The following is a 27,166-nucleotide window of genomic DNA, read 5'->3' as shown; positions in this document are numbered from 1 at the left end:
GAACGGTGGCTCGTTTGGCCCACCCACCTGCCCGCGTTCCTTACCGCTTTTTGATGCAAACGGGCCAATTGCGTACACACACACAGCGTGCAGCGCCTGCGCCACCTCCGCTAAGCAGCTGAGTGTTGCTGGGCGGTGGCATGCACCGCGGGCAGGTGGGTGGGCTTGTCTGATGAGCACGCCCGGCCCCCTCGCAGCGTACTGGTTGCAATGGGATCCAGAACCCACTACTGTTAAGTGGGCTGCATGGTTCAGTCAGTCTTATGCCTTGGGCACAGTGAAATAGCTGCAGTTGGGGAGATAGGGTTAGGGTTAGCTTACCTAAATGTAGAACCTTACTTTGTCACTATTGAATTTCATTTTGTTAGGCAGGACCCAATGTTCACGTTGTATAATCCTCCTCCCTCTCCTTGCTCATCCAACAACCAAAATTGAGCCTAAAGAGCTCTTTGAAAGCAGTGGACAACAACCCTGCACCTGCAGGGATTTCCATGGCTTTTTAAAGAGCCCTTGCATCATACTCTACTCGCTTCCATTCACTTTGTTAAATGAGGATTCCTGCTTTTTAGAGGATTCATATACTAATCCTGTTCACTACCAGCCCAGAAGTTACTCCAAGCAGAAAGAGATTGACAAGGACTGCACATTCGCTATCTGGGAATTTGTGCTGCTTTCTAAAATCCCTTGCACTAACATCTGGGTCCCCTCCCTTCTCTGATCTCAAGACCAGGGTGGGATGAAGCAGAGGCATATTTTTACCTTGTTTCTAGGATCTGCTGCCTAATGGTTTTGACATACTCAAAGCTGTCAAAACAACAGATGTCATAGACCAAGATGTAGGCATGAACACTCCGGAGGCCTCGGCAGCACACGTCCGCCCACTCCTGCAACACAGACACAGAGAGGGACAGATCAGGGAAGACACAGCACACAGCTCCCCAATGGTACCACCCAGCCCACCCACATCCCCACAGCTTGCATCAAGGGTGGGGAAAGTTTGCTCCTGTTGAGTATCCAAATGCTCTGATCAATTCTTCACTAGCAAGACGTACTGGGGGCGGGACAGCGAGAAAGAATCAGAAAAGGAAGCCCTCCAAATCCAGTTTAAAAATGGAACTAAAATTAAATTGAAAGAAGACCAAACTAGTCACACAAAAAATAGAGCAGCCAGCCTTAGAACTGTCAGTGGTGATACTGAAGTGATTGGCTGTGTCTGGTTTTGTAGAACGGGCAATCAAGAACAAAAGAGTCAATAATCAAGAAACATGTCACTGACTAGCACTTGATGGGATACCTATGAAGGGCATGGAAAAGATATTCAGATGCTGGAGATGCTTCTATACCTACAAAGATTGCAATTATCTAAGCAATGGTTTTTCTGTTGACACCATAAAAGCAAAGAACAAACTTTGAACTTAGAGTTTTCGACGGCAAGAGTTTTCAAGTATTTTGAAATTTGATAGAATGTTGAAGACCATTCAGAACACCATAGGTCAGTGATGGTTAACCTTTTTGGTGCCGAGTGCCAAATACACGCGTGAAACCCCAAAATGTAATATGAGCGCCCCAGTGCATGAACCCTGCTCCGTGCATGCAGCCCTCCCCGCACATGTGCACACATCTCCCATACATGCGCCGCACCCCACCATCTCCCATTATTGGCTTCCAGGTTGGTACAGGAGGTCTTCCAGGCCCAAAATGGGGTGCGAGGGAGGAGTGTGCATGAGCATGAACCCCCCCAAATGCAATGCGAGTGTCCCCCAGATGCACCCACACACATACACACATGAAACCCCTGCATGCATCCCAGTACATGCACATGCGCAGTGGAGACCCAAAGACCAGCTGGCCACCAGGAGATGGGTCGGTCACCGGAACCAGAGGTTTTGTCTTCTGAGCTTCTGGACTCATGCTGGAGCCCATCCTCAGGGCACTTCTCTCTAGCAGAGCTTTAAATTATCATATTTTGGACATATAATGTGAAGTCATTTCAGCATAGAGACGTTCATAATGTTGGGAAAAGTAGAAGGAAAGGAAAACCAGCAGCAAGGTGGCTGGATTTAATTACAGTAGTGATGGATGTACCATTGGAAGGACTGAAAGGCCAGATTGGGGACAGAACTTCCTGGAGAAGATCTATCTACCAATCACAGGGGGGTTGCTCACGGTTCAGCCCAGATCGGGCGAACCAGTAGTAGCAGTGGCGGGAGGCTCTGCCCACCCGCCCAGACGTTTATGCACATGACCACGAGCAAACCGGTAGTAAAAAAATTGGAAACCCACCACTGCTACCTGTATATGACAACTAAGAATCAGTACTGACCTGATGGCAAATAATAAATCTGTCGATCCTTTAATGGTAGAACTGGCGTTGCCTACAAGTTTACAGTGACCTCTCTCAAAAATGCAGTTCCAGATAATAAACAACAGTACAATGGAGACCTCAGTGTTAAGCATAAGACTAAAACTCAGGGGCATCAAACTCGATGTCATTGAAGGCCACATCAGGGTGACCTTGGGGGGCTAGGGACTCGTCGCCAGCTCAACATCACTTGTGTCGGGGGTGCCTGTGGTGGCTCAAGCGCTCTACCAGCAAAAATGGAGCTCAGGAAGGCCGCATGTGGCCCTCCGGAGCTCAGTTTTCACTGGCAGAGAGTTGCAGGAGGCCATCGCAGCTGAAAACAGGCTGGCCCTTTGCTGTTTCCAAGGCAGCCTCGCGAGCCAGATCTAAGTACCCCATGGGCCAGATCTGGCCCACAGGCCTTGAGCTTGACATCCCTGTTATAACCAATCCTTTGATGTGAATTGCAGTATTTCTTATTAATGCTATGCTTAACCTTGGATGGAAAGTCAAGTAATCTTATGTTTGCAATACTGACATAATGAATTACAATTCATACCGATCGTATTTTTATTCTTCTCTTTTCATTTTTGTCACTATACGCTTTCTAAATAAATAAATAAATAGAAATAATAAATAATTAAACAGAATGTTCGTAATTGTTATCATATTACATAAATAGTACTGCATTGAAATCTGCATTGGAATGATACAATAGATCAAGATTTATAATCGTACAATAAAAGAAGGAAAACAAAAACAAAAAGAAGGCCATAGAATACGAGACTGACATTAATTGACATCATTTTATCACACCTTAGTACAGTGTTTCTCAACTTTGGCGACTTTAAGCATGGCTGGGGAATTCTGGGAGTTGAAGTCCACAGGACTTAAAGTCACCAAGGTTGAGAAACACTGCTGCCTTAGCATATGTCTGCATATTAGTATTCAAGTTAGAGTTTAATTCTTGTATTGCAATTCACAAGTGTGAACCATGCTGCTTCTGTGTTTTATAGAAGAGAATATGTTACTTGTTGTTCAAAAATCCAATAGACACACCACTACTTAGTTTTGAGATTATTCAGTTTAATGAATCTAAGATTTAAAAAAAATACTTCTCCATTTTTTGAGAATTTAGTTTGCATTTATTTCCTGGGTAAGATTTCTATTCATGTACTACAGAGTTGATTTGTACTAGTAACTGGTAAAAATCTTTTCAACTCTCTTTCTTCTTTCATTATTTTCAACGGTTAAAAATACCAGGATTATTATATTGGGTAGGATGCGATGGATACTTTTAGAAGGCTTTGTTTTCCTCCATGCAGGAAATAAGTACATTAAGATCTATATTTTATAGCTTATTAGACAACTAAGAATGACCAAGGATGGGCAAAAAAAGCAGTGGGAGTAGGAGCAAATTTCAACTTCCAGACTTCCCTATTGAGTTTCCTTATGGAAATCTGGCAAGGAACATGGGAAATATTTCCTTCCTTCCTTCCTCCCTCCCTCCCTCCCTCCTCTCCCATAATCAGGGGTGGGTTGCTACAGCTTCACCCGAGTTCGGGAGAACCCATAGCTAACGTTATGGCTGGTTCAGAAAACCTCCAAATCCCACTCCTGGCTGGCCCTACCAATCACACTCTCCCCTCCCCTCCCCTCCCCTTACTCATAAGTCCCTTTCTCCCCATATTTTTTCAGCAAAGGAATTTCCAGTCACTCATAAAATGCAATTATTGATCTTTCTTTAATCAATTTTTGCCATCTCTGCTATTCTGTCATCTTCATCAGCCATTCCTTCACCCTGGGTATTTCAGTCTTCCCATTTTTGAACATAATAGTCTTGCAGCAAGTATCTTACAAAACAATAATCTTCCGTGGCTCTTTTCTAATTAACTGTCCGTTAATCCCAACAAATGTCAGAGTTCCAAGGAACACCCCTAACGAAAGAAGACTCCGAGGCTTGAGTTTCCTCAAATTTCCATTTTATTAGAGATGTCATATTGGCACATCTGGGAAAGCCCGAATCTGAAAGCTTCCAGGTTTCCCCCACCCAAATGAAAGTCCAAGTCCCTGCCCACATGTCCATCACATGGTCCAATCAGACACCGTCCCAACTGGAGATGCCTCCCAGGCACACCACTCCAGGTGCAGGGAAAGATGTCCTTGACTCTCTGAGAAAGGAGTGTCATTTTGACTATAGCTATTCCCACTCCATATAATCCCCCCTCCCAATTTCCCACAACATTAAATGTGACAGGTCTGAAGGCCCAATGCAAAAGATGGCTTCCAGGCCTGACACCAAGAAAACTTCTGGTTGTTGATGATCAATGTTTTTTGTATCATTATAGGTATTTGAACCCAGAATTTCTGTCTTTTTTACATCCACAGGCATAACAAAATGGCCCTTTATGTTGTCCACATTTCCAACATAAATTTGAAGCACCTTTATACAGTCTAGACCAGTGTTTCTCAACCTTAGCCACTTTAAAACGTGTGGACGTCAATTCCCAGAATTCCATAGATTTGCCATCTATGGTTGCTAAGGAATTCTGGGTGTGGAAGTCCACACATCTTAAAACTGCTGAGATTGAAAAACACTGTTCTAGACAATTTTTCTGGAGTCTATGCCAATGGTTCAGCATTTTATTAAAATTCTTTTAAGTTGCTAGTAGTTCCTCGGTTTATAGCAATAGCACTTAGACTTATATACCGCTCCATAGTGCTTTTTCAGCTCTCTCTAAGCAATTTACAGAGTCAGCCTATTGCCCCCAACAATCTGGGTCCTCATTTTACCCACCTTGGAAGGATGGAAGGCTGAGTCAACCTTGAGCCGGTGAGATTTGAACTGCCAAACTGCACCTAGCAGTCAGCTGAAGTGCAGTGCTGCACTCTAACCACTGCGCTACCTCGGCTTATGAACAGTTACCTAACAGTTTGAAGTTATGAAGGACCTCCCAAGAGCTACTCTTTTCAAAGTTGTGACAACTGCACCCCATCCTCACCATCACATGATCCCGTTTTGGGCACTTGGCAATTGGCTCAGATTTATACCTGTTTGCTGCATCCTGCGGACAAAGAACCAAAATTTGTTATGGGTTTTTGCTGATTTCCAGGGCTTACTTCCAATTTCCAGAAAAAAACAACACCCATTGGGGAAATGGATTTGCTTAATGACTATGGTGTTCATTTAACACCTCGTGTAAAATTGACAAAAGAATTGGGTCCAGTCGCGTGATGCCTCATTGCCTCAATTTATGACTGCAACGGCTTACCACCATAATTTTGGACTCAGTTTCCTGTAGGTCATTCATCCATTGTATTACAGGTCCATCATTATATTGTGTCCTAAGTTCTTAGAGCATTTTATCATACAATCTTTCACTTATTCTTCTTCCAGCTAAAAAGATACAGTTTTTGATCCTCAAGAATTATACAATATAGCCACTTGCCTAGTAGAACTCAGCAGCCTGTTCACAAACCCTTCAAGTTCTTAATTATTATTTTATCGTGGTTATTGTTGCTATTACAGTATGATTCATCAACCTCTCCTACATTTTATCCACTGGGTCGTCTGCAGTGGATCGACAAGCTCAGCATCTCAGCCACTGAGCCACCACGTCCCCTTCATTATATAGGACGTTCATTGTTAGGATTCCTTACACTCAGTTTCAATGGTTGTTAAAGTTATCTATAATCTTCCTAGCTTGCCCCCTCTTCCATCTTTAACACCAAAGAAGTAAACTTCCCTGCAAAATTAAGATTTTGCAAGACAACAGCATACCCCTGTGGGAATGAAGAAGGTTTTTTTAAAGGATTGTATTGGCAGCAATAGCTACAGAAGAATGGTAGTTATATAGAATAACACATAACACAGTCACCAAAATGATTCACTAAAACATTTGTAAAAATCATCATGTGCCAATAGTAAAAAAAAATGGTGGAAACACAGAATGGAAAAAATAGTTGAAACTGAGCAGTATGGGATTTTACTCAGATAGTCTTAGCTCATAACACACTAAATTTAACTGGTCGAAAGGAAAAAAGTAGGTATAATTTATGTAGCAATAACGGGATAATGGAATAGAAGACGAAGAAGTGGACAAGACGACATGATATCAAGATTTGAAAGACAAAACTGAAAGATTATGGCATACATAGGTTTTGGTGTTCCCAGTGATTATTGACTCACTGGGTGCCATATAAAAAGCCTTGGGTAGCATTTGGAACATCTGTGCATTGACAAATTTTCATCTGGCAATTATAAGAGGATACACCGTCCATACAGTATATTATACCAATGTGTTATGATATCCTAGGTTCTTGGGAAGGATTTAATGCAATGAAGGCCAACACCAGCTAAAGAACTGGCAGCTGGGATTTTGCTGGGGTTTTTGTGCATATCATCATCATTATCACAACAACAGCAACAACATATTGCCAAGGAGAAAAATGCACACATGATTTTTGTAACCCAGATTCTGAAATTAAATGTAATTAGTCTTGAGAATTATGATTACCAGTATATGTATTGGCTTGATAAAGAGTTACTCTGCCTCAAGTGATAAAATATGTTTTGGGACTTGCTCTCTCACTTACCAGGTTTAATATAATGTAGTTTAAGCCATGATAGTTTAGCTTATTTTTTTAAATACATTATTTGTAATTTGCCCAATTCGTATGTTTTTGTAAGCCATCCTGATTAACTACCTCACATGAGTTTTGTTTAATCATCTTTTAACTTAGAATAACAGTGAAGCAGTTGTTACACTGGATGAATCCCACTACTGGATAGGGGGCAATGTTCAAGTCTGTTGAGATCCATCTGGATCTTGAATCTATCTTCTAGGATATTGGCAATTTCTGCCAGAGTGTCATCTGAAAATTTGATGAGTTCCCCTTCTATTCCTTAAATAATTTATGTAGATATTGAAGAGTACTGGGCCTAAGACGGAACCTTTAAAGCAGGGGTGTCCAAACTTGGGAACTTTAAGACTCGTGGACTTCAACTCCCAGAATTCCCTAGCCAGAATTCCCCAGCCAGCCCCCATGCTGGCTGGGGAATTCTGGGAGTTGAGGTCCACAAGTCTTAAAGTTTCCAAGTTTGGACAACCCGCTTTAAAGCCTGTAACCATTATTACTTTCAATAGCAGAAAGCACCATAATTAATTATTCTTTTTCTTGCATATGCATCACTTCAAGAAAGGCCTGGAAACTAAGTCCTTCAAATTATGGGAGTTGAAGTCCACACATGTTAAGGTTTCTAAGCTTGTATAATGTGTCATTCAAAGGCCAGGGTAACTGAGATATCCTGGTTTTATTAGCTTTTGAGATTCTAAGCAGAACCCTCCTCTGAATTCATTTTCCTGACCCCAACCAGAGTAGGTGGGTATCATTCCTATCTGCTAAAGGCACAGCCAGCCGTTGATGGAATGCAAAGATCTTAAGCCACACCGTCAAAAAGAATGCAATGCAATGCAGCAAATATGAATTGTGTCATTTTTATCCATTTATGTAATAACTTTACTGTTCCAATTTCAAGCACATAAGCTTATAGTGATCCACCTCCCTTCAGCTCAGATGAGCCCTTGGTTTAAAACAGGAGGAGGGAGAGAAAGAGGTGGCCTCTTGAAAGAAAAAGAAGATGGAAAGAAGTGGCATCATGGTGACCAGAGAAGATAGAACAGGGGTGTCCAAACTTGGGAACTTTAAGACTCGTGGACTTCAACTCCCAGAATTCCCTAGCCAGAATTCCCCAGCCAGCCCCCATGCTGGCTGGGGAATTCTGGGAGTTGAAGTCCACAAGTCTTAAAGTTCCCAAGTTTGGACACCCCCGAGATAGAAGAATGATGAAAGGAGTTACAATGACAAAGTAGATGTGAGTTTTAACCTAAATGACTTTACAAAAAAGATGTTGAGATTTCGGAAAAAGCGCAAAGATGTGCAACTAAGACGATTAAAGGCCTGGAGACTAAAAAATATGAAGGAAGGTTGCAGGAATTGGGTCTGGCTAGTTTAGAGAAAAGAAGGACTAGGTGTAACATGATCACAGTATTCCAATATTTGAAGGGCTGCCACAAAGATTATTTTCTAAAGCACCAGAAGGCAAGGCAAGAAGCAAGACAAGAAACAATGGATGGAAACGAATCACGGAGAGAAGAAGCAACCTGGAATTAAAGAGAAACTTCCTAACAGTGAGAACAATTAACCAGGGCAACAGCTTGCCTTCAGAAGTTGCTACATCACTGGAAGTTTTTAAGAAAAGACGGGACAGCCATTTGTCTGGAATGATATAGGGTTTCCTGCTTGAGCAGCGTGTTGGACTAGAAGATCTCCAAGGTCCCTCCCAGCTCTATTCTGATTGATTGACTTCAGGCGTTGCACCTAAATGTTGGACTAGAAGACAAAGAACACAAGCTGTGCCCTATTGGATCAGATCCAGGGCTGGTCTAATCCAGCAATCTGTTCTCAGAGTGCCAACCTATTGCACAAGGAAGCTGACTAGTCTCCCAGCAGATGACAATCAAGGCTAATAATTAAGGTTAAAAGGTAAAGGTTCCCGCACACATATGTGCTAGTCGTTCCCGACTCTAAGGGGAGGTGCTCATCTACGTTTCAAAGTGAAGAGCCAGCGCTGTCCGAAGACATCTCAATACAGTACAATACAATAGCAGAGTTGGAAGGGACCTTGAAGGTCTTTTAGTCCAACCCCCTACCTAGGCAGGAAATCATACCATTCCAGACAAATGGCTATCCAACATCTTCTTAAAGACTTCCAGTGTTGGGGCATTCACAACTTCTGGAGGCAAGCTGTTCCACTGATTAATTGTTCTAACTGTCAGGAAGTTTCTCCTCAGTTCTAAGTTGCTTCTCTCCTTGATCAGTTTCCACCCATTGCTTCTTGTTCTACCCTCAGGTGCCTTGGAGAATAGTTTGACTCCCTCTTCTTTGTGGCAAACCCTGAGATATTGGGACACTGCTCTCATGTCTCACCTAGTCCTTCTTTCTATTAAACTAGACATACCCAGTTCCTGCAACTGTTCTTCACATGTTTTAGTCTCCAGTCCCCTAATCAACTTTGTTGTTCTTCTCTGCACTCTTTCTAGAGTCTCCACATCTTTTCTATATCGTGGCGACCAAAACTGAATGCAGTATTCCAAATGTGGCCTTACAGAGTGGTATTAACACTTCACATGATCTTGATTCTATCCCTCTGTTTATGTAGCCGTGGTCATGTGGCTGGCATGTGGCCAAAGGTGCATGGAACACTGTTACCTTTTCACCAAAGGTGGTTCCTATTTTTCTACTTGCATTTTTATATGTGTTCAAACTGCTAGGTTGGCAGAAGCTAGGACAAGTAACTGGAGCTCACTCCATTACACGGCGCTAGGGATTCGAACCGCCGAACTGCCGACCTTTCTAATCGACAAGCTCAGCGTCTTAGCCACTGAGCTATCCTTAATATTCAAGGTTAATCAATACCAGTAGACATCGATCCCCAGAAACGTGAGTTGGGTCTGTGCAACTTCCTAGACTTTGTTACAATAGGATTTGTAGTCCAACCAAGCTCTTGTTAAACCATATTATGATTTGGGGAGGACATATCAATGCTATCTGAACACAACGATTGTATTTCCTTGAGCCAGAATTAGGTTTTATTGTGCTATGGAAACCCAACCTGGATTTGACATTAATGCCTCTGTTGAGGGTTGGGAATTAGGTTGGCTGAATTCCGCTATTCTTAAGCCCCTGTTGGTTTTCTGAACTTTTCCAAAACTAGTTAAAGCACATTTGGGTTGGAGCCCCTGGAACTCTGTGATTCAATATTCCTGTTTCATATCTGATCTGCTGTCATTTTTCTATAATTCAGTTCTGAAACTGTGGGATTAAAGTACATTTTTTTTAAAAAAATGTTGGGGTAGGTGTTCAATATTGTTCAACTACAGTTTTGTGTTTTAGCGTGTGAGGGGGTTGATGTTGAAATGCCAGCTGCATTGGATTATATTTTTAAAAATGGAGTCCATGTTTTTAAATTATAGACCAACATAGAGATGGATTTCTGCACTATATCATTTCCCAGCCTCTCACTGAAAGCAGAGTATTTGGGTCTGGTATTGAACCCAAAAGGGGACGTGGTGGCTCAGTGGCTAAGACGCTGAACCTGTCGATCAGAAAGGTCAGCAATTTGGCAGTTCGAATCCCCAGCGCTGCGTAATGGAGTGACCTCCCACTTGTCCCAACTTCTGCCAACCTAGCGGTTCGAAAGCATGTAAAAATGCAAGTAGAAAAATAGGAACCACCTTTGGTGGGAAGGTAACAGTGTTCCGTGCACCTTTGGCATTTAGTCATGCCGGCCACACGACCACAGAGATGTCTTCGGACAACGCTGGCTCTTTGCCTTTGAAACAGAGATGAGCACCGCCCCCTAGAGTAGGGAACAACTAGCACATATTTGTGAGGGGAACATTTACCTTTATTGATCCCATGATATTGGAAAATGACACGGGTTTTCTGTAACTACATTCCTAAAAGACAGTACGGGATAATTTGTATTGATTCTTACTAAACAGGGATACTCTGATCTATTCTGATCATCAATTAGTGGTGGATTAAGCCTATGTGAACACATTAACAAGCTTTCCTTAGATTGATTTTGGCTTCAGTGGGCCAGCCAGAATTGTGCTAGAATATCTGTCAAACGGCTCTAAATTATGGTTGACACAAAATGATTAAAAAAGGCAATTTTCAATCAGAACTTGAGAATGTTAAACTTATGTTCATTTAAGCTCTTTCTGACTGCAGCAACAATCTTGTTCACCTGAAAAGCCATGGATCAAAATCTGTAAACATCAACTCAAAGTACTGAGTAGACTTAATTATTATTTCTTGAAATACTGTGACATATTTTGCGGACCTGTGAGGAACAGGGGTGGGATTCAAATATTTTAGCAATCGGTTCTCTGCCCGTTTGCTGGGTGGGCGTGGCCATGGTGGGCGTGGCCTACTCAGCCTCCTGCACCACGCCAGGTGATGATGGTTGCCTTTTTGTTGCATCCTCGAGCCTCCAGGAGGGCGAAAACGGCCTCTCCAGGGCTCCGGAGGCTGGAAACGAGCCCCTGTCCGGACTTCTAGAAGGCCTGTTCCCCCCCCCCCCCCCCAAGGCTCTGGAGGCTTTCTTCAAGCCTCAGGGAGGGCAAAAACAGCTTCCCCTGGGCTCTGGAGGCCCTCCAGAGGCCAGAAACAGGACCGTTTCTGGACTTCCAGAACCAGCACAACTTCTAGTTAGTGCTAAGTGCTAAACCCAGACCCCTTAGCTTACATTTCAGTATTTTATGAATAGCTGGAAACACGATTAATTCAGTAACCACATTGTGGGTTGTTCAGCCTATCTCTTTGCTGGTATAGAAGCGGGGCTGCGAAGAGCTATAGGAACTGCCAAAATCGGGTCAATCTATTGCTCTGGCCTGTCCTCATCTGATTATTTTGGAGCTTTAAGCAAAGATATTCCCATATCCTGATTTTTAAAAGACAAAACAAAACAGATGCAATGTAATCTTTAATTGGTAAACAACGGTCTGCAGCCAGACTATTTTCATCCTGATTTCTCAAAGATTCAATCAATGACATCCAGTTTGTATCCATTGAACAGAGATGCCATTTTTGTAGAAAATGAAACAAAATCTAAATCGGAAACTACTATTTTTTTTCACTTGCCTTCAAGTCATTTGCCTTCACTCCTGGTAAACCCCCCACCCCCAGCCAAATCCTTGCAATTTTCTAGGCAACATTTTTGGAAGTGGTTTATCTTTTCTTCCTAGGATTGAAAGAGAGGGACTCGCCCAAAGCCATCCCTAAAGCAGGACTAGAAATCACGTCTCCCTATTCCTATCCACTGCCTTAACTACTAGACTGAGTTGACTCTTAAAAATTTATAATAAACTGTAAAAATCCACACACACTTTAAAAGCATAGGTCTCAAATCCTGATGTTGCCCTTTTCCAGGTGTTACTTTCCATCTACTACAGCCCTTGCTGAATAATAATAATAATAATAATAATAATAATAATAATAATAATAATAACAACAGCAACAGTAATAATAGTAATAATAATAGTAGCAATAGCAATAATAGTAATAGTAGTAATAGTAATAATAGTAGTAATAGGAACAGGAGTAGGAGTAGTAATAGTAATAATAATAATAAAAAAAAGTGAAACCCATTGTCATCGGGGCACTTGGTACCATGTCCAAGAATTTTACAAAACACATAAACAAACTGCAGCTTCCTGCAATAACACCAGTGGAACTGCAAAAACTTGTGCTACTCAGAACATCATATATTTTAAGAAGATACTTGGTTGATACCTAGGACGTTTGCAACAACCCGTATCAACCATTAGCACTAGTCAATGGTATTTGTGACACATCTTTAAATGTTCAATTGACTGAGTTTCATGTTCAAGGAATAAAAGAGATAATAATAACAACAACAACATCAACATCATCATCCCAGGTCCTTGGAAAGGACTCGATAGGTAGACAAAAATGTCAAACCCAGTCTGAACATCTGGCTGACTGTGTGATGACCAATAATAACAATGATAATTTTAAAATGCTTATGGTCATTGGCCTTGGAGGGGAAAAAACCCACCCACTCCTGTTTTAAACTTTAATGTGCAAATGCTCTCCCACTTATCTGCAGAGAACCTCACCAGAACAGGAAGAAATGATGCAAAATTAGACTGTGTGAATGCTTAAGCTTTCTCACACCAACTGCTCCATTTCACAGGCTGCAGAATTCCTTGCTTTTTGTCTCATGTTCCAATTAGTTGGCTGTAGAATTTTATGGTTTTATTTAAAGAACGGAAAGGAAGCCATTTCCTATGTCTATATGTGAATTTTCTGACTTTGATCTTATCAGCTATCAGCATCCTTTGTGGTTTCATGGTTAAATCTCGAAGGAAGACATTTCAAAGGAATTGCTAGTATGATAATTCACGTGTGCTTTCTAATCAAAGGTCTACTTTCAATATTAAGGAAGAGATCTGTCCTTGAGAAACTATTTAAGAATTTAGACTTTTCCTGGAATTTTTTTGCAAAAACCACCTGCCTGTAAATTCTCTGCAGTGCCATAGACCAAATATGTTAAATTTTAATATGAAAAAATAATTTTATTCAGGAAAGAATGAAGATCTTACAAAGTAAAAGAAGTGGACAGTATATCCCATCCAGGGACGTGCGGTCAGGGGAGGCAGGGGAGGCAGAGCCTCATCTCTCATCATGAAATAATAATATATAATAATAATATCCACGAGGGAGTTTCATATATATAAGAGGAAGAGGAGGGAGGAGGAGGAGAGCGCACGGGGCGGTGCCAACTAGGCAACCGGCGGAGGCAGGAGGGTTCTCGGAAGCCCCAATAACCTTCCTGCCTCCGCTGTACATTGCGCACTCCTCGCGACTGCAATAGACGTCCAGAAGTGCCAGGGGCTTGATGACGTCGCCGCAGCTGCCATGCGCGGACGGACGGAGGTAGCCAGAGTGGCACCGAGGCAGTCCGGCGGACGAGCGACCGAGGATCAGGCTGCCTGATCCTCCATCGCTCGCTCGCTCGCTCTTTCGTCCGCCTGGACCCCTCGGCGCCACTCTGGTTACCTCCGTCCGGCCGCGCCCAGCAGCGACATCGGCGATGTCATCAAGATGAAGTGGCTTGGAGGCGAAGTGCTTTTCAGCGCTTTTCTGTGCGTCTGGCGTTTAGGTAGATAGCCGGATGTCCTAAACGCCAGACGCACAGAAAAGCACTGAAAAGCAGCTGCTGTTGGGGATCGCGGAGCGCGAGCCGGCGGAGCGCGCTCAGGAAGGCGGGGAATGGGATCACGTGTGCTGGAGGCTGAGGTAGCCTCAGCCTCTAGCACACGTGGTCCCATTCCCCGCTTCCTGATGACGTCACCAGCCTCACCAGCCATAAACCTCACCGCACGTCACTGATCCCATCTCTTCCTGGTACTACCTATGCTAGTATCCAAGGACCCCTGAGGTTCCCAAATTAGATTTGTGTCCTCCTAGTCCTTAAGAAAATAGGGAGCAAAGCGACCAAATTACCAACTTTGATACCAAACTCAGCAGGAGGAAAATAAAGTCTCCTGTTTGCCAGCAGGAGGAAAATAAAGTCTGTCCTTTCATCACGCCACAATGGGGGAGGCTGCCAGCTTCAAAAAAAAAATTTTTTTTTATAGAGACAGGTTAAAGGGTTAAAAGCAATGGTGATATCCAAGTTACTATTTTGTTTTGAGCCATCTAATAGGCTCTAATTATTTTACAACCCAGAAAATTGGCATTTCCTGAGAAGTCAATGAGTGAACCATCAATAGAGTATTAAAAGAAAAGTAAACACATCAATTCCCCAAATCAGATTCTCTGGAATAGACTTTCACACTTCCTCCTTTTTATAACTTGGGACAACCTTTTGAAGATCCCTGGCCAGAGAGGTTTAGTTCTTTGCCAGTTGTTTATTGAGATTGTTTCTATGGCCACACATCGCACAACCAGATTAATGCAGGCAGTCCTCCACTTACGACCACAACGGAGCCAAAAATGTATGTTGTTATGTGAGACATTTGTTAAGTGAATTTTACTTCACCTAATGACTTTTTTTTTTGGTCACATTTGTTAAGTGAATCACTTTAGTCAAGGGGAAACCAGTTTCACTTAAAGACCATGTTCCTAATTTACCGACTGCAGTGATTCGCTTAACAAATGTGGCATGAAAAGTCGTTTTTAAAGTTATAAAAAGGAGGAAGTGTGGAAGTCTATTCCAGAGAATCTGATTTGGGGAGTTGATTTGTTCACTTTTCTTTTAATACTCTAATGATGGTTCACTCATTGACTTCTCAAGAAATGCCAATTTTCTGGTTTGTAAAATGATTAGAGTCCTTCATGACCCCTTGCAGGACTTTTGCATTTTTTCCCCATAAAGGTTTCTTGATTATAGCTTTTTCAATGGACTAAAATAATTAAACTGTTACCACCCTCCAGATGGCTCTAAAGAGCATTATGTGCCCCGATAATGCAATTCCAGGACAATTTTCTTCCTAAGTAGAAGACGAAGATTCTCCCCTCCTTCTTTCTTTCTTTCCTTCCTCCCTCCCTCCCGTTCTCCCTCCTTAGCTTCTCCTCCTCTCCCTTCCTTCATTCTTTCATTCCTCCTTCCTTCCGTCCCTAGCTTCTTCTCCTCTCCCTTCCTTCTTTCCTTCCTTCCTCCCTCCTTCCCTCCCTAGCTTCTCCTCCTCTCCCTTCCTTCCTTCTTTCCTTCTTTCATTCCTCCTTCCTTCCCTCCCTAGCTTTTCCTCCTCTCCCTTCTTTCCATCTTCCCTCCTTCCCTCCCTAGCTTCTCCTTTCCCTTCCTTCTTTCCTTCTTTCCTTCCTCCCTCCTTCCCTCCATAGCTTCTCCTCTCCCTTCCTCCCTTCTTTCCTTCTTTCCTTCCTCATTCCTTCCCTTCCAGATCTCTTTTGAGGCTGATCTCTTTCAATGGGGGAAAAAACTTTCCATGGGTTGCCTTTGGGGCAACATATCCTGAGCCATCCAGGTCCCTCCCTGGGGCCAGACTGAATCTCTCTGGACGAAACTGGAGAAACTCTCAGCCTTTCCTCTGAGAAACACAACCTGGGGATCGACCGGAGGCTCTGGGGCTCCCTTGCAAGGATGCCCAGCTGCCCAGGGCAAGGGGGTGGCTGAGACAGAATGGGCCAACTCCCTCAGGAACAACTTACTGCAGGACAATTCCATCATTCAATGTCACTACTTAAAATCATTTTTAAAAAGTTATTTTGAATACTTGTCCTTCACATTTCTCTGCCATTCTTTCTTTCAGACTCTATCCCACCATTTCTTCTCCAGAAGTGTAACTCTGGTCCCACAGCCAGTTGTCCTGGTTGCCATGGTTTACAGGACAATAAATACGCCTCGAAGTCCTGGTTGACCTGTCTCGTCTCCCTGCCTCTCTCAGGGAAGGAGCTCCTGTTTTTGCAAGAAGGACCTTGGAGAATTCAGTGGGGGAAAATCCTTGGCCACCAGCCAGCAGGCAGAGGACCTGGGTATCAGGGATAAAAGAAGATCTCCTGGTCCAAGGAACCAGATCTGCTGTGGACCTTCGTAGCAGAAGAATCAAGGATGTTTTTCTAGAAGATCTTGTTGCTGATTGGGGCTCTTTCAGCCTCTGGACGCTCTGCACCATCAGAGGGACCGCTGTCCTTTGAGGAGGCCATGGAACAGGGAGTGGACATCTACAATAGCAATGCCGAGGAAGATTCCCTCTACCGTCTCCTGGAGGCTGTTCCTCAACCTGATTGGGTAGGTACCCTTCACTTCAGCTCCATTGGGGACTCGACTCTGCGTAGAGTAGAGCTATCCCTTATGGGAAGCGATTCTGAGACTTCTGGGGAGCTAGCTGAGATGAAAGATTCTGCCCACCCTGTTCTCCTAGCTTGAACAACCTCCATCTATGGTAGAGTAGACTTAGGGAACCGGTTCTGAGGCTGTTGTGGAGCTGGCTGGAAAGGAGGGATCCATCGCTCTTGTTCTCCTATCATGGAGACCTTCAACAACCTCCATCTATGGTCAATCAGGATGATGGGCCTTGTATGAAGAACATCTGGAACCTGCATGGACTCTTCTCTGCAGCCTCATTCAGGCGGCTCCATCCAGACTCATTCAGAAATGATCCCTGCCTAAAATGGGGGAAGGTTCAGAGGGGCTTCCAAATAACACCTCCGCTTGGCAATGCTTTCTTTCAGGATCCCAGTTCTGAAGGTACCCAAGAGTTGAAGTTCACCATCAAGGAGATGGTCTGTTCAAAAAAAGAAGAAGGTTCCTTGGATAAATGCGACTTCAAGGAAGGCAGAGTGAGTGGAGGAGTTGGTCATCTATTGTAGATGGAGAACAGGGCCAATGGGACCTCTGTAGGACCTTCCTGGCAGAGCTGAAATTGGTTGTCCATCTCCAATGGGAATTGGGTTGAAGAAAGAGCATATTTAAGACTGCTTCTTTCCCTTCCACCTTTGTCCTGAAGGACACTCTTTCTCTAAGTTGTCCAAGTCAACCCTCAGGTCCCTCTCTATGGATGGAGAAGGCACCCAACACTTGAACCTTTCAGAAGTCTCTTCCTCCACCCCCAAAGGGTGCATGGAGAGGTTGAACCAGTCAACCCTTAGCCCAGATGTCTAGGGAGATTCTCAGTCATCCAGGTCACGATTGTCCCAAAGGTGCTTTTTCAAGAGTGGACTGCCTTGTTTTTCCTCCAAGATGTTTTGCTTCACATCCAAGAAGTTTCTTCATTGCTGAAGCTTCTTCCATTCAGTTCAGAATAGAGGAGGCTTCCTGGATGAGAAATGAAACAACTTTGAGGAAAAACAAGAAAGTCCAGGGGCCTCTTGAAAAAGCACCTTGGGGGTCTCCATGGATGGAGAAGGAAGCCAACACTTCAACCTTTCCACAGTTGTCTCCTGTTCTCCTAAAATGTCCATGGAGGCTGAAGGAGGTTAGCTTATCCAATGTTGTTCTGGAAGGACCCGGTTGAAGCTCCATCAGGAGCTAATCCAAGATCTTCCCATGGGAAAACAGGATGGGAGGGGGATTGATTCCCACCATGTATCTTCTCCTCTGTAGGTGGTCATAGAATGCACAGGCGAATTCTTCCTTGGGGAGAAGCCTCTGGTGGCTGTTCTGACAGAATAGAGGAGGAGGAAGAAGAAGAGGTGGAGGAGAAGGAAGAGGAGGAGAAGAACCAGGAGGAGGAGGAGGAGGTAAGAAGGTGGTGTGATGGACGGGGCCTTCTGCTATGATCTCAAACCCTACAATGGGGGTCAAACCCCATTCCAGGTGGAGGAGACCCCATCTCAGCTGAGAGCCTCCCTCTGTCACATATTTTGAAGAGGAGATTTCACTTAAATATGTTATCTCCCAAGCTTTGGTTGAATCTGAACCAGGAACCTGCCCAGTGTTGAGTTAAGTCCGGACACCTAATTCGAGAAAGCCATAGGTATTGTCTTCTGGCTCCTTTGTGGCTCAGAAGGGGTCTCTCCACATTTCTGTGACATTCTCAGTTTTCAGAATTGAAGTCTTGGAGAAGGACATGGGTTTGAGTGGGCTGGGAGATGCAATCAATCAATCAATCAATCGATCGATCAGAATAGACCCTGAAGGGACATTCCAACCCCATGCTCAAGCAGGAGATCCTTACAGAATCATGGAACAAGAGAGTTGGAAGGGACCTTGGAGGTCATCTAGTCCAACTGCCTGCTCAAGCAGCAGACTCTATATCGTTTAAGACAAATGGCTGTCCAATCTCTTCTTAAAAGCCTCTAGCAATGGAGCCCCCACAACTTCTGGTGGCAATAGGTTCCACTGGTTAACTATCCTCACTATCAGGAAGTTTCTCCTTAGTTCCAGGTTGCTTCTCTCCTTGATTAGCTTCCACCTGTTGCATCTTGTCCTGCCCTGTGGTGATTTGGAGAATAGGATGACCCCCTCCTCTTTGTGGCAAACCCCTTCTTGGCAGGATTTAAAAAAACATTCCATTTGAATCAGCATTTTTCAAATCAAGTCTTTGTATATCTTTTGCTTTTAACGCCTAAAATCACCTCCAAACCTCCCCACAGCCCCAAAGTGGGTAGAATCTCCTTTTTAACCTCTAAGGGAGACGCCCCCTCTTTGCTGACCAGAAAGACTACAACTGCCCGGTTTGCAGGGGTCAAGATCTCACCCAGGAGCAGCCAGGAAACAGAAAGAGGAAGGGACTGGATGGCTCGGGGGCAGTGGTGAAATTCATTTTTTTTACTACAGGTTCTGTGGGTGTGGCTTGATGGGCATGGCTTGGTGGGTGTGGCAAGGGAAGGATACTGCAAAATCCCCATTCCCACCCCACTCTGGGGCCAGTCAGAGGTGGCATTTGCAGGTTCTCCGAACTACTCAAAATTTCCGCTACCGGTTCTCCAGAACCTGTCAGAACCTGCTGAATTTCACCCCCACCCGGGGGCTACCTGTTGGGAAGCAGGCTTGACCTCATGTAGGGTCCTTTTCTTCCTTTCCAGGATCAGGTGGAACATGGGAACTTTGCCAAGGACGGGTCCAAGGCAAGGGTCAAGAAATCGGTTAAGAATGTGATCACGAAAGTAATTAAGAAAATCATCAAGAAAATCATTTCAAAAATCAAGAGACCAAAGAGAGGATTCTGAAGGATCCCATCTCCCAATTTCCGATCCCAGAAAAGCCAGCACGGAAAACGATGATTCAGATTGGGGCTTTCCAAACGGTGGTGCAAATCCGAAATTGAAATAGAATTCAAACTCCGAACCCAGCAGGAAGGGAACAACTGCAGAGTGCCGAAGAGATCCGGTGGGGAAAAGGGGGTTGAATGCAATGGGGGAAAGGGGGTAAATCTTTGTAATGCAGATTTTGAAAAATGGTAAATAAATGCTGAAACAGGACCGAGCAAGTCTCTTCTTTGCAAAACACGGCTCTGGTTGTGTTGGAAGAAATGTCCTTCTGGGTTCAGCTCCAAGTGGGGAAAAAGACACTGGAAACATGGAGGCTGCTTGGAAAGATGGTTTAATGGGGGACAGGATCACATGGCTCAAGCTCCTGAACAGAAAAAGTGATCACTTGCTTCCAGATGCTGGGTGAAGAAGAAAAAATGGGGGCAGAGATGCTGAAAGTACCTGGTTTTATGCCCTCTCTGCCTTTGATCTTGATCTTGCATTCTGATTGGTTGTCAGACTCCCATGGGGCCATGCAGAGGCAACTCTCTACGTTGTGCCCTGAATCCAAGTTTGGTTGAGCAATGCTTCTTCCCAGGTGCCCTGTGGTGAGATGGGTAAAGGGCTAATACTATCATGCCTTAATCCAATCACCCTGGAGCTGAAGGGGGATCCTTGTTATGTAGAATAGACTGACTTAGGCCTTTTAATGGCCCATTGACAAAGGTGGGGGCTATTATGAATGAGTCTGTTTCATGCCTATAAACATGTTTCTCCATTTCTTATCCAGGGAAATATAATATTCTACCTTTTCAATATTTCCCAGGAGATTTCATTTTTCTAGGAGAGGGGTGGGTGCTAACTTCCTACAGTTGAAGGGAAAAAGTTTCTACATCCTTTCGGGAATCCCTTCACTATTTTGCTCTATTTTGCTTTTTTGAGACGTTTAAAACATTTTCTCGTTTGTTCCCTTTGCTAAAGTTTCTCAAGATTGGAGGATCATTTTCTTTCTCCTTCTCTTTTTGGCCTTTAATGCATTGTGAGCAGAATTTTTCCCTTTTTGTCTTCAAGTGTGGGCAGCCCCTGACCCCAAATCAAAATCCAAAATCCAAATCCAGAACTACATAAAGATTGCAACTAAGATGAGACCATGAACAGCCTTTCCCAATTTCTCTAATCAGCTGTTTGATTGATTGATTGATCTGTCCTCTGTCTTCAATCTTCTCTCTCCTATCTCTTTGTTGTCTTCTGTTTCTTCTCTCTTCTATTTTCCATCTTCTCTCTTTTGTCATCTATCTTTTGGATTCCCCCCCCCCCCTGTTCTTTAGTCTGTCCTACGTCTGTTTTTTGCCTTGTCTTTTGTCTTCGGTCTTTTGCCTTCTGTCTTCCCTCTTCTGTTTTCTATCTTCACTCTATTGTTTTCTGCCTTCTACTATCTCTTCTCTTTTTTGTCTACTCTCTTCCCCTTTCCCTCTTCTCTTTTCATGTCATCTGTTTTCTGGATTTTTTCTTCTCTATTCTCTACTCCTGTACCAGTGGTGGGTTTCAAAAATGTTTACTACCTATTCTGTGGGTGTGGCCTGTTTTGTGGGTGTGGCTTGGCAATCATGTGACCGGGTGGGCGTAGCCAACTTGTAAAAAGTGGTGAAACTCACTTAACAATACTCTTGCCTAGCAACCAAAATGTTGGCTCAGAAACTCATTTGAAGCACGCAGGTCTTAAAGCTGTCAAGTTACAATACCCTTGCACACCTAACCCTTTAGAAAACAAAACCCCAGGGGTGTTGAAACTTGACAGCTTTAAGACTTGTGGACTTCAACTCCCAGAATTCCTCCTCCAGTCATGTTGGCTCAGGAACTCTGGCATTTGAAGTGTGCAAGACTTAAAGCTATCAAGTTACAAGACCCTTGCACCCCTAGCCCTTTACAAAAAAAAAAACCAGGGGTGTTCAAACTTGACAGCTTTAAGACCTGTGGACTTCAACTCTCAGAATTCCTCTTTCCCTCGCTCAGCTGCTATTGCCAGTGTGCCACCAGGACAAGCGAGGTCTTGGGAGGGACCTTCCCTTCCCCTCCAGAGAGCCCATGCTGGGAGAGAGGAGGCAGGCTGGTTTCAATGCGGGCGAGCAGGCGGTTAGAGTGGCCAGTGGCTCCTTCACTCATTCGGGCAGGCATAGAAAGAAAGGAAGCACGCAATAGCAGAGGGCGAAGGCCAATGTTCCCTCTAATTTTTTTTCAGTGTGTGCAGAAAAGTATAGTATTTGAGTGGCACATTTTCATGCCTGAGCACCTGAATTTTTTTCACAGATATTTCACAGAGCAATTGATTTATAGGATCTGAATTGGAATGGAGAAAAATGGTTTTGTGCGTGAGTGAGTGTGCGTGTGCGTGTATGTTTAAGTGAGTGAGAGGTCTGGTAAGGGAACTGCACCTATTTAGAAAAGGTAAATTATTGCAAACATGATCAGTCGAACATAAGTATGGGGACAGGTTGGGCGGTAGAGAGAAAGTGATAAAAGAGTGGGAGAGAGGAAGAAAAAAGAGGGAAGAGAGACAGAGAAGGAGAGAGAAAGTGACAGAAGAGTGGGAAAGAAGGAGAGACAAAGAGAGACAAAGAGAAAGAGGGTGAGAGAGACAGAAAGAGACAAAGAGGAGAGAGAAGGGAGAAGGAGAGAGAAAGTGACAGAAGAATGGAAAAGAAGGAGAGAGAAAGAGAAGAGAGACAAAGAGAAAGAGGATGAGAGAGACAGAGAGAGAAGAGAGGAAGAGGAAAGAGTAAGAGAGAACATCCCATTTCAACCCTGGGGTGCAAATATTCTCTTTGCATGGTAATTTTATTTGTCCATTTACTATCCAATACTCTCATTTCTCCTTAGGTTCATCAAGAATTCCCTTCTTTTTATTGGATTTATCACAATACCTTGAGAACAACTTTTCAGCATAGCTTTATAGCTATTTAAAATATATAGTAATTTAGGTCAGGTTTTCAGAACATTAGTCTATTTATAAGTCACCAAGTGCAAAGAAACAGAATTCAGAAAGTTGGCTTCCCTTTTTGTAATTGCCTATTGTCTGCTTAATTTTCTACCTACATTTTTGATAACTGATATTCACTGTTGACCCAAGAAGCCCATCGTAGAAAGAAACCCTCCCTATGAACTTTGTTGGGTTTCCATGGAATGAAGTTTGATCTTTTTCTCAACCATACAGTAGCATATTCTTTCTAAAGAGGATATAATCAAGATAGTCCATAATTGTCTATCAATCTAACAGTATGGCGATTGACAATATCTTTATATTTCAACTCTAACTCTTTCAGTCTTAAAGGTTTGGTGAAGAGAAATCCAAAAATTATTTTAAAGAGGAAAAAAAATGCTTGCACAATTGCATCCATGGAGACATGTTATACACAACACACAGAGAAACAAACTTAACAAAGTGCTATGTCAACCCACCAACTAACTAACTCTCTCTTAGTTAGTGAGAGAGCGAGAGCGTATCCCTCCTTCCTTCAGCCCAACACTCTCGCTGGCGTCCCGGCCAGATGAGAGGGACTGCAGAGGGTCTCCCCGAGTCTAGGGCAGCGAGTCATTCGATGGGAAACTTGCCTCTTGGAAGGAATGACCCGGCTTGGCTCCTGCTTTTGATCTGCCACCCAACGACCAAACAGAGAAGCGAAGAGGCAGGAGAGACGAAGTGGGAGCCAAGCCGGGTCATTCCTTCCAAGAAGCAAGTTTCCCATCGAATGACTCACTGCCCTAGACTCGAGGAGACCCTCTGCAGTCCCTCTCGTCTGGCCGGGATCCAGCGAGAGTGTTGGGCTGAAGGAAGGAGGGATACACACGCTCGCACTCTCCCTCTCTCGCAAATGGCAAATCTGAGCAGCCGCTCATGGGAGCCCGACCCATGCCTTCTCCCAACCCCCACACCCCTTGTCTCAGCTACTTTCTGCCTTGTGGACCTAGAATTGATTGCTGACTCCAGGCTGGCTCTCCTCTCCTATTATCGTGGAAGGCGTCTCACAAAAACCACTGCGCGGCAGTTGGAAACTGCTGCGAGGTGTTTTGTTGCCACGTGCGCGGCCGTGCACCCGCGCAGCTTAGAGGGAACATTGGCGAAGGCAGTCCCCTGTGCCCTTGGTGGCGGGGTGCTTTATCACATGCCTCCTTTCTTTCTCCGCCTGCCCGAATGAGCGAAGGAGGCACTGGCCACTAAACCGCCTGCCTGCCCGCATTCAAACCAGGCCGCCTCCTTTCTCCCGGCATGGACTCTCTAGAGTGGGAGGTCCCTCCCAAGAACTTGCTTGTCCTGGTGGCACCCTGGCGATAGCAGCTGAGCAAGGGAAGGAGGTGTGCGATAAACCAGTCCCGTTACCGCCCCCAAGGGCGAAGGAGAGTGCCTTCGCCCTCCGCTATCACACACCTCCTTTCTTTCTCTGCCCACCCGAACAAGTAAAGGAGGCACTGGCCATTCAAACCAGGCCGCCTCCTCTCTCCCCACACGGGCTCTCTGAAGGGAGAGGGAAGGTCTCTCTCAAGACCTGCTTCCCTTACCTTACGGTCCAGTTCCGAGATGGTGGGATATTCTTTTTTTCACCAGTATGGGGGTGTAGCCTCGACCTCTGCCCTCCTGCTGCCTCCAGCCCTGCACAATCTCCCCACCACCCCACTGACCTGGGGACACTTCCGGCTGCAGTTGGCTTTTTCCTAGCGATCCTTCCTGGCTGCGCCCACAGAGTGGTCACATGGTGGTGATGCACAGGCTGCTAACCGACCTAGGGCCTGCCAGGACACCCAGAGAGAAAGGATCGCCAGAGAACGCCAACTGCTGTCGGTAACGGGGCATGAAGGAACAGCCGCCCAGCAGCTGCTGTGTCCTGTTGCAGGTGTCCAGGTCAGCCTCGATGTCCTGCCTCCCTGCCATCTCTAGTCCCGCCCCACACAATCTCCCTGCCACCCCACTGACCTAGGGACACTCCGTCTGCTGGATGGACACTCCTTCGTGTCCCATTGCTGGCTGCAGTTGGCTTTCTCCTGGCGATCCTTCCTGGCTGGGAGAGACCCTCCAGGGTAACCCCACCACTCCATCTGCGCACTATGCCCACAGAGCGGTCACATGGCAGCGGCAGGCAGGCTGCTGACCGACCCAGGGTCCGCTCCAACATCAGCTCCTCTGAAGAAGCCCCGTGCTTGCTTCCTTCTCTTTGGGAAGTGGTTTGCAAAGTCCCGGTTTTTCAAGGTGCTTGTCAAAGAGAAGCGCGAGCTTCTTCCAACAGCTGAGTCCTCCGCTCCAGCAAAAGAAGTGGGTGGGCGAGGCAAGCATAGTGTGGACAGACGGGGCGAGAGAGTGAGAGAGCAGCAACCGGGCAGGCAGGGGGAGTGAGCGGGGGGGCAGCCCAGGGGAGGGACAGTTCTGGTAAGGGGCCTCTGGAGGTCCCGGTACGCAAACGGACGCAAAATTATTGCTATCGGTATGCGCGTACCAGACCGGACCGGCTGAAACCGATCTCTGGTGTAGTATTTATGTGATGCCTGGTAAATCAGCACTCAATTAATAATTGAATGAATCAATCAATGATCAAACCTGGGAAATGGCCCCATGTCAGTCAACAGGACTGCTAATTTACCACCAGCTTATCAGGTACTCAAAAGTCAAGAATTTGGCCACACAAGGAAACAACAGCCAGCAATTTAATAGCTGGCCATCAACACCCCAATCGACAACTAAAAAGTCACACGCAACAAGGCACCATATAAATGCAACAGGTAAAACAACTCAGTGCATACATTCTGTAGAGCAGTGTTTCTCAAACTTGGCGACTTTAAGTCCTATGGACTTCAACTCCCAGAATTCCCCAGCCAGCTATGCTGGCTGGGGAATTCTGGGAGTTGAAGTCCACAGGACTTAAAGTCGCCAAGTTTGAGAAACACTGCTGTAGAGAGAGAAGTCCCCTGAGGATGAGCTCCAGCACAAGTTTGAAAACTCAGAAGATTAAACCTCTGGTCCCGGTGACCAACCGACATTGGATCCTGCAACATTATCCTGGGAGGCTGGGACATGTGTATTTGCCTTCATTTGTACAAAAATGCTAACCAAGGTTAATGCCTGTTAAGCTTAGTATACTGTGCAAAGCAGTGATGGGATTCAGCCGGTTCGCACCACTTTGTGAGAACCGGTTGTTAACTTTCTGAGCAGTTTGCTGAAGTGGCTCTTGGAAGAAATCATTAGGGCAGAGAACCGGTTACTAAATTATTTGAATCCCACCACTGGTGCAAAGTATACTGTGCTAGCTGTTTGTATTGAGGGATACATCTAAAAAACAGTTGCCTCTCTTATTAGGTACACATATGAAATACACTATCAGTAGGTTTTTCCCCCAGTATTATTCCCTACGGACATGAGAGTCAAGCGATTTAATTCTTCTGGTTTTTTTCAGGGCATCTGGGTTCACCACTGTAGAAGCAAAACGTTAAATTAAATAGTGTTTGATCTAATTCAGCACAGGAATACTCAGAAAAAGTTACAAAGAGCCTAAGGAATGTCAAGATATAAACATATTATTTAGTTATTGTGTTTGGTTAGCTGATCTTCAGGATGTCCTGGAAGACAATAATGCCATCTCTTTTTTCATAGTACTGGAGATGAGAAGTCAAAGAGTTTTCCCAACTTTCAAGCTTGAATTAATCAGGGGTAAGTAGGTCATGAGAAAAAGTATATATATATTTTTGCTCATCTCAGTGTCTCTGATTATGAAGATCCTTCCCAATTATCTCAGCATCTCTGGGGAAGCTCCTGCCTTTCTCAAGAGCTTCCCATCTGCTCTACCCTACTTGCATTTTAAAGCAAAAGACCAACTAAGGGTTATCATTCAAATCTTCCCTTGTTGATCAGTTATCCTCTTATACTTCCATGTACTTCGTTCAGTGATCTTCCTTCTGAACATATAAAGCTTCCATCTTATCCTCTTCCAAAGTGAGAGACTACACAGCAATCTTTTCTTTCCAGAAAAGCATCCCCCCCCCCCTGAACCACAAAGGGCTAAATTACAAAGATATAAGTGTGCAGCAGCTGCCAAAAAAGCCAACACAGTTCTAGGCTGCATAAACGAATCAAGATCATGTGAAGTGTTAATACCACTTTAAGAATGCTTTGGTAAGGCCATACTTGGAAGACTGGATACAGTTTTGGTCGCCATGACATAAAAAAGATGTTGAGACTCTAGAAAGAGTGCAGAGAAGAGCAACAAAGTTGATTTAGAGGACTGGAGGCTAAAACATATGAAGAACGATTGCTGGAATGGAGTATGTCTAGTTTAATGAAAAGAAGGACCAGGGGAGACATGATAACAGTATCCAATACCTCAGGGGCTGCCACAAAGAAGAGGGAGTCAAACTTTCTCCAAAGCACCTGAGGGTAGAACAAGAAGCAATAGGTGGAAACTAATTAAGGAGAGAAGCAACTTAGAACTAAGGAGAAAGTTCCTGACAGTTAGAACAGTTAATCAGTGGAATAATTTGCTTCCAGAAGTTGCAAATGCTCCAACACTGGAAGTTTTTAAGATGTTGGATATCTAT

At 44.4% G+C, this 27,166-nt stretch overlaps 1 protein-coding gene across 2 annotated transcripts in view; it reads right to left on the bottom strand.

The window, feature by feature from the left end:
• The window catches only part of RASL10B (RAS like family 10 member B), a 49,666-nt gene that overhangs the window by 2,417 nt on the left and 20,083 nt on the right, over positions 1–27,166 (bottom strand). For both annotated transcript variants that reach the window (XM_081944794.1, XM_081944795.1), the window contains exon 3: positions 760–884. In XM_081944794.1, coding sequence (XP_081800920.1) covers positions 760–884 — 125 coding nt within the window. The remainder of the gene's footprint in view (positions 1–759; positions 885–27,166) is intronic.

The sequence above is a fragment of the Natrix helvetica genome (assembly GCF_964273705.1).
Source record: "Natrix helvetica genome assembly, chromosome: 2".
Taxonomy (NCBI): domain Eukaryota; kingdom Metazoa; phylum Chordata; class Lepidosauria; order Squamata; family Natricidae; genus Natrix; species Natrix helvetica.
Note: the sequence above shows the minus strand (reverse complement) of the source record. Positions and strands in the feature narration are given on the sequence as shown.